This window comes from Syzygium oleosum, unplaced genomic scaffold (assembly GCF_021117445.2).
Source record: "Syzygium oleosum isolate NSW1041296 unplaced genomic scaffold, Sole_v2.1 Sole_v2.01, whole genome shotgun sequence".
NCBI lineage: Eukaryota > Viridiplantae > Streptophyta > Magnoliopsida > Myrtales > Myrtaceae > Syzygium > Syzygium oleosum.
In genome coordinates this window covers 7,445,174-7,453,001 of record NW_026607485.1, presented here as the reverse complement: position 1 = coordinate 7,453,001, position 7,828 = coordinate 7,445,174, and the positions used below count along the sequence as shown (strand labels likewise).

Genomic DNA, 7,828 nt, shown 5'->3' with positions numbered 1-7,828 from the left:
GAATTGAATATGTGCCAAAAGTTCAGGGATTACATCGAACAAATTAAAAATTCATAGATCATATTGTACATTTTGTTAAAGATCAGGGATTATATTGAATAAATTAAAAGTTTAGGGATTAAATTATATATTGGGTCAAAATTCAGAAACTGTTTGTGTTATTTAGGTTGTGTCATTTTTTCTAAATAGAAAAAATACAGAATCTCTCTCTCCCTGTCCCTTTCGTTTCACATGCACGGTGGCCGTAACTCGAAAGGCAGCGCAGGCTACGAGGGGCGGGGGGAATCAAGAGCCGTTGGTTGACTAGCCAGCCGTCGCTGAGAAAAATCAACGCACGTCAGCGCCGCCACGTGGACAGATCCCGGAGGCGGTGCCCCCACCGGATCGCTGCCCCCCACTCCTATTCCCACCTCTATATAAACCAAATCCTTTCCCTCCATTTTTCGATCCACGTTGCGTTTCGTACGATCGAAATTCGGAAAGGAAGTCTCCTCCTTCTTCCTTCCTTACTTCTTCTTCTTCTTCTTCACTGCATCGTCGAGCTTTCAGCCCCGACGCGATCGGAGTGTCGCCATGGCCGGGGGAGGGCTCGCCGTCGCTTCGGCGGGGGGCGAACAGTTTGAGGCCAAGATCACCCCGATCGTGGTCATCTCGTGCATCATGGCCGCCACCGGGGGCCTCATGTTCGGCTACGACGTCGGCGTTTCCGGTAAGGACGGACCGTCGTTGCTCAATTCCTTCCTCGCGGTCGCAGTGTCTTCCTGTTTCTGCGTTGCTGTTGCTGTTGCTGTTGCTGTTGCTGTTGTTGTGGTTCTAGTTCAAGTGCCGCGTCCTCTGTGAGCACGGGGCTGAGAATCTCTGCTTTCTGAACTAGCTGCGACGCCTTCGGGCGTGAAATTCCAGTTCCTTTATCTGTCTGATGCGTCTCCTTCGTCTTTTGTGGAATATAGATTAGTGTATGTGTTTGATTCGGAGGAGATTGAACCTCACGAGTCCGAAGGACAGAGAGTATTTTGCGAACTGTGATGAGTCTAGTGATGAGAAAGAGCGAGAGCGAGAGAGAGAGAATATTTATTTCATTTCATAGAAAAATATATTCTCTGCATGACAACGTGAAAGACACGTTTGAATAAAGAAAAAGAAAAGATTTCTTCTTCCAGCCAAACCGCACCTCTACTGGCTGAACGGAAAATGCTTTACGTTTGTTGAATTGACAAATTAATCGCAATTAGTTGGGTGATTTTTTGGTGCATGAGCTTTGGCTAAAGGGGGTTAGTTTGCAGGATCTGTTGTTAATCCGCCTTTCGGCTCTACGATTGTTTGCGCAAGCTTCAATTTTGCTTTGGGCTGGTATGGGGACTGGTCATCCCATGAAGTTGATGCGGAAAAAAACTTCTTGTATACCTTGAACAGAAATTATGCTAAAGCATCAAAAGGAGATGAGTTTTGATAAAAGCTCTTAAAACCTTTTGCATTTTTCCAAGGCATTTGCGATTTTGCGGACCACTTTGAAGAAAAGAAAGAGCCTTCAAACGAAATATGCAGTTGATATACTTGTCATGAGCAATTTGTTGATGAGCACTACCAGACCAGAACCCTAGAGATGATTGCATATAGACGATGAGAACAGAGAAGGAGCAATTCGTTTTGTGATATAACACTTATTTATTTCGAAATTAACAACTCGGGTTGAGTTAGGCATACCTAAGAATAGTTATTCTTAGTCCATGGACTCCAGACATAGACTAAAACTATAATTCTTAATTTTTTCTCTGTCCTTCTCCCGCTTGACCTCCATCAACAATAGTGGCGATAAATCGTTGCTATATGTTTCTTAGTAAATGGATGCTTCTTTATGTGGATGGGGTAATATGTGATTACGCGGAAACAATTCACCTATAGTGCGGTGAAATCTGATTACACTTGTCAAAGGAACTGACTCAGATTGCTTCGTCTTTAATTTTTGAACAGGGGGTGTAACACAAATGCCAGATTTCTTGAAAAAGTTTTTCCCAGTTGTTTACCGGAAGTCTACCGAGCCTGGGATCGACAGCAATTACTGCAAATACGATAATCAAGGCCTTCAACTGTTCACATCATCACTGTATCTTGCTGGGCTAATAGCGACTTTCGTTGCATCATACACCACCAGGAGGCTTGGCAGGAAGTTAACCATGCTCATCGCTGGGTTTTTCTTCATTGTTGGGGTTGTGCTTAACACTGCAGCTGAAGACCTTCCCATGCTCATCATTGGAAGGATATTACTAGGTTGTGGCGTTGGTTTTGCTAACCAGGTTAGTTCATGTTTATTGTTCTCTGAGTTTTGTGCGTGTTGTTATGGACATTGTTTTTCCCTTAAATGGAGAGTTGTTCTGTGAAATCTGTGTAAGTTGTAAGAGAGATCAAGTGAAAATTTTAATGAGGTAAGCAGTAGACCAAAATAGGATGAAGCATCTAACTTTTCTTCTTGAACGTGAGACAGAAATAAATGAACCAGATGAGATCTTTTCCAAGATAACATGATTTTTGAGAAGCTTTTATTTCATATACGTTGAAGTCCCACTTCTTATATTTGTGGCTATTGTCCTTGTTCAAACTTCTCTAATGGAATATGATATGATGGTGATTGTCTGCTTGGAATTATCCTGGAAAGGTCTTCACTGCCCGATTTCTTTGTATCTTCCTCCTCACTTTTTCAATAGGCTTGCTTTTCAAAGTTCCTCTCTATCCGAAATAGATGATCTAAGTTTTTTTTAAATTTATTTGGACTCTGAAGTCAAACTTGCAATTGTCATTTAGAAGACTTTGTAGGCTGTAGCTTTCGTGGTCAAATTCAACATTTGGGGAGATGTCATCCAATATGGATTACTGGGTGCTTGATCTGTATTTGTGCACCTCATTAAAATTTTGATTCACAATTGAAGATGCCGGGTTAGCAATTTGTTCAGAGTTATCTTGCATGTTGATGTTGGTTAAATATGAAAGTATGAAAAGAATGCCAAGGTATTGCACATTGCATCAGGTGGCAACTGACAAAGCTTTTTCTCTCATATTTAATCTTTAGTCATATGTCCAAGCCACCCGGAAAAAAAAAACAGAAGTCATATGTTACTCCTTGGTCATGTCATCTGTTTTAGAATTGACTTAAAAATTCAAGTAACTTTAGTTAAGTGACATTTAGTGGTTTTAATTACTATAATCATTTTATTTTGATGGCTAATGAGCATGTTGTGATGTCTTGTTGAATGCATATGCAGGCAGTTCCACTTTTCCTTTCAGAAATAGCACCAACAAGAATACGTGGAGGACTCAATATACTCTTCCAGCTTAACGTTACCATAGGCATCCTTTTTGCGAGTCTTGTCAACTACCGCACGGCGAAGTAAGTTCACTGCTTTGATTGTCTCGTTGTCTTTTTCTGTAGTTTCATTTCGATCAAGTTTTGTTAATCTAGCAACCTTTTAGTGGTAAATAAAGGTCAATCCATGTTTATCATGCGAAGGAACATTTAGATATTGGAACACCAACAATTGGAGTCAATGATAAGCATTTTTAAAGAATTGTAAGAACAGGACTACAGAAAACAGAAAGAAGCATGCGCCCTAAAAGAGGCACAGCTGTACTACTATTTCTAGATGCTACAATGAGTTGAAAGATTGAAGATGCTTCCTGAAATTGGAGCCGCAATCATAATTTCACTGGAAAAGATTATCTTAACTATTTCATGAAACAAATAAATGATAATGCATGCCTGGTTCTGCCGAATTGCCTTTCATAAATTCAGTTGGCTCATGAACTGCCTTACTTAACAAATAGCAAATATCAGTGTCTATATGACCAAAGTACACTCTTTCTTCTACTTCTTTAGCTGATGCAACTTAACTGCTGCCTTTGCAATAATAGGATCGAAGCAGGGTGGGGTTGGAGGCTATCGTTGGGATTGGCCGGCATTCCTGCAGGTCTCCTAACTGTGGGAGCTATTTTCGTGGTAGACACTCCTAACAGTCTCATTGAGCGGGGTCGCATTGAAGAAGGAAAAGCTGTGCTCAGAAGGATAAGGGGAACTGACAACATTGAACCGGAGTTCCAGGAGCTTCTCGAGGCAAGTCGCGTTGCTAAAGAAGTGAAGCATCCCTTCAGAAATCTCCTGAAGAGGAAGAATCGGCCTCAGTTGGTCATTGCAGTGGCCATGCAGGTCAGTGTTGTTTCTGGCATCGATCATCATATCTCACCCTTCATTTCTCATCTCGTGAAACCTTTCTTGTTTAATATGTCCGTCTACCAGAATGTTCTTCTTGTGAGCAGAAAATGCCAGATTATATTCGTCAACTTTGAGTTGTCGATTTATTGAATAATCAGCCTCAGCAGCTTCAAATGCGGAGATAATCTTTCTAAAGGAAACAATAGCGCTACTTAATTGACAAACCATATATGCATAGTCTATAGGTTTGTTATATGGTTTGTTATATCATATTCAATCACAAAAATGTAGTGATTGCCTGATTGGGGTAGAATGTATCATAGAATAGATTTAAAAGACCAATTGAAATTGCACAATAGTAGGGTCAGGTTACTGTTGCGCATGGTATTGAGTTTTCTCTTCTCTAGGAAAGTAAGGTAACTGTTTTCTTCTGGCCCCAAAAGAAAATGTTACATTTGGCCTTCGGATTAAATCAACCAAACGTGCTATAAGTATTGATCTTTTGAGTGTACTTGGCTAGTCAGATGAAGTTCACTGGTGTCACTATTTGTCTTGATGACTGTTTTTGCGCTTCTTGATTTTAGCTCCAAGTTTATTGGTTTTAATTAGACTCACATTCGTCAGTTATATGTATGTGAAAACAGGTCTTCCAGCAATTTACTGGTATCAATGCCATCATGTTTTATGCGCCAGTTCTCTTTAACACCGTTGGATTCGGCAATGATGCATCTCTTTACTCCGCTGTCATCATTGGGGCTGTCAATGTTCTCTCCACCTTGGTATCCATTTACACGGTTGATAAGATCGGCCGCCGTGTTCTTTTACTGGAGGCCGGGGTCCAAATGTTCCTTTCCCAAGTTATAATAGCAATTATACTTGGCTTGAAGGTCAAGGATCACTCAGAGGACCTCAGCCATGGCTACTCGATCTTTGTGGTCATTATGGTGTGCACGTTCGTCTCTAGCTTCGCGTGGTCTTGGGGACCTCTTGGATGGTTGATCCCCAGTGAGACGTTTCCGCTAGAGACTCGCTCGGCCGGCCAGAGTGTGACCGTCTGCACCAACTTTCTCTTCACCTTCGTGATTGGCCAGGCATTCCTCTCCATGCTGTGCCACTTCAAGTACGGCATCTTCTTGTTCTTCTCTGGTTGGGTCCTTATCATGTCCGTCTTCACTCTGTTTCTTATCCCCGAGACCAAGAACGTCCCGATCGAAGAGATGACCGAGAGGGTGTGGAAGCAGCATTGGTATTGGAAACGGTACATCGAGGACAACGACCATGATGCCGAGGCCGCCGTTTCAAACAAGGTGGGGCCTGCCAATGGCAATGGGTTTGATCCCGCATCGCAGTTGTAATCGATTCGAGATGAATGTCTTTCAGGATTCAGATATATAGGAATTTCATACCTTAGAAAAATATTGGGTACAGAATATACACTAGAACACAGAGAACAACTACTATTCAACAGACCGAGAATTATTTCGATACTGTCATTATAGGTAGAGTATACTGATTAAGCCAGATATATAGTCTTCGCGTGTGATTTGTGGCGCGCGCCGCCATGTAAATTGATATCGCAGGATATTGTCTTTGCAGAGAAGAGTGTGTTTTTTTGAAGTCTTTCGGCTTATCTTCTTTTCATTTGACGGAAAATTTACATATGCGAAATCCAGTTGGAGTAACACCGTGGTAAGATTTGGCGTGTTAAGAAGTTTGTGTAGAGAGCAAGACTTCGGAATCTCTCTCGCTTTCTCCATACACCAAGCAACAAAAATAGAGAACTAGTTGCCGTCTGATACTCTGATTCATTCTAATTTCTACTATTGTATTAAGTAATGGAGAACTTACGACCCTTAGGGGATCCCAAGCCTGTTTTTCTTTATCTCCCAAAACGTCCTTAATAGTTCTATGTGATCTCTCGATGTATGTTAGCATGAAAAGCTCGCATTTTTTTCTATCCAACATCAACCTTCCAAAAAAGATTTTCGAGTCTCGAAATGTTTGCATCTCGCCGCATATTACTATAAATCTCCTTTGTAATCTACGTGCTTTTGTCAATTTTTTTTTTCATGACTTTTAACGATAAAAAGATTATGTAACGAATTGGGTTTTGCTTAATCCATCAAAATGTCAAATATCATGAGCTTTCTTCCATAGTCTTCTGTAGTCCCGTGAAGAAAAAGTTTGATCGATCCCACCAAAAAAGACCTCCCGGAAAGCAGCCTTTCCTTGTAAGACTCTCAACCGAGCTACACTACCAACGAGCGGCGAACCTCCCCCCTAAGGCAAAAAGCCAAAATCGCAACAAACGTCTGGTTTATGACACGTTTATTGTTGACTCCTAAGTGTTCGTACGTGCAAAATAAAGTTGTTCGACAAACCTTAAAGTGTAGATGAGTAATCCGAATATTGACGAATGATCCGAGCCCAACGAATTCATGTTGTGTCCTTAAGACAATTTGTCTCCTCCACCGGTACCCAAGGTTCTTGAACAATTGCCTCCCAGGATAGAACGGATCGCCTTTCCTATGAAGCGGCATTTCTTCAAAGGAAACCTTTGAACGCAATTTTGTAAATTAATCGCTTGAATGACAATGGTGAAGAATAAGAGAATAGTAGAAAAAATGGCGCGCCAAAACACAAATGTTTTTTGTTTTATTTAAAAACAATAAAGAGTCACGAAGAACGGAAAAGTTTCGTTTGGTTTACAAACATACATATCTATCCGAAAATAAATGAGCGAACAATCACGAACAGACGTATCTGTCCAAAAAAATAAAATGCCAAAACAATAATATGTCTGTTCGGTGAAAAACAAAACTGTCTGAACCACACTTCTCATTCACCTTCTATGGGATTTGGATACCAAAATCCCAACAATCCCCCACATGAATGAGAAGTTCAGATATCATGACTCTTCGTGCATGCATGAGATGTAATGTGCGATTATTCCATGAGAGAACGCTGCATTGGGATAAATAGTCGGAGACTTTGAACTTTCCCTAGTGAGACCCATCGGACTTACTCGGTCAATCAGTAGACTTGATGTCTTTGAACAGTTGACGTTCGGTGTAAGTCAAGACAATATGAATTACACAACTATCTCTCAAACAAAGTTGGTTTTCACTGTTGTGTTCGTTTTGGCCATGAACATTGCCTGGTTTGATGAGTGCTTTCGAGAATTCGGCCTTTCAAATTCTTCATAGAAGCGGCCCTCACTTCACACTCACATAGGTGATTTCTGAATGTGTGGTACAACACATACACAAAACAGAATCATTAAAAGCTTACACTTAACCTTCACATGTTAGTACTGTCTCCATACGAGAATCAGTAAGAGTTGACAGTACTCTATACCGCCTACATAACTTGGTTGTCCTTTTGAACCTAGATCTTGGGATCTGCAGTCAACTGGGTAGGATTTCCGCTATGATGACTTATTTTATAAGCCTTAAACCCATTCCCCTTGATGTTTTCACAACCATCTCTCTAGTTAGGCCTTTTGTTAATGGATCCGCAATATTATCTTTTGACTTCACAAAGTCAATTATGATAATTCCACTAGAGAGTAGTTGTCTTATAGTATCGTGTCTTCGACGTATATGTCGGGACTTCTCATTATACATG

General features: G+C 40.9%; 1 protein-coding gene across 1 annotated transcript; it reads left to right on the top strand.

Annotated features, from left to right (window-relative positions):
• The first annotated feature begins 481 nt into the window (after positions 1-481).
• LOC115685042 (sugar transport protein 13-like) lies at positions 482-5,814 on the top strand. Its single transcript, XM_030610032.2, has 5 exons — positions 482-709; positions 1,972-2,294; positions 3,258-3,382; positions 3,904-4,195; positions 4,846-5,814. Exons 1-5 carry the CDS (start codon positions 574-576, stop codon positions 5,554-5,556), a joined length of 1,587 nt encoding a protein of 528 aa, XP_030465892.1. The 5' UTR covers positions 482-573; the 3' UTR covers positions 5,557-5,814.
• The last annotated feature ends 2,014 nt before the right edge of the window (positions 5,815-7,828 follow it).

Excerpts from the sequence above, each read along its gene's own strand:
- LOC115685042 (XM_030610032.2), top strand. The coding sequence starts at position 574 with ATGGCCGGGGGAGGGCTCGCCGTCGCTTCGGCGGGGGGCGAACAGTTT. Across the intron at positions 710-1,971 it reads CTACGACGTCGGCGTTTCCG|GGGGTGTAACACAAATGCCA; the intron begins GTAAGGACGGAC and ends ATTTTTGAACAG. Across the intron at positions 4,196-4,845 it reads TCATTGCAGTGGCCATGCAG|GTCTTCCAGCAATTTACTGG; the intron begins GTCAGTGTTGTT and ends ATGTGAAAACAG.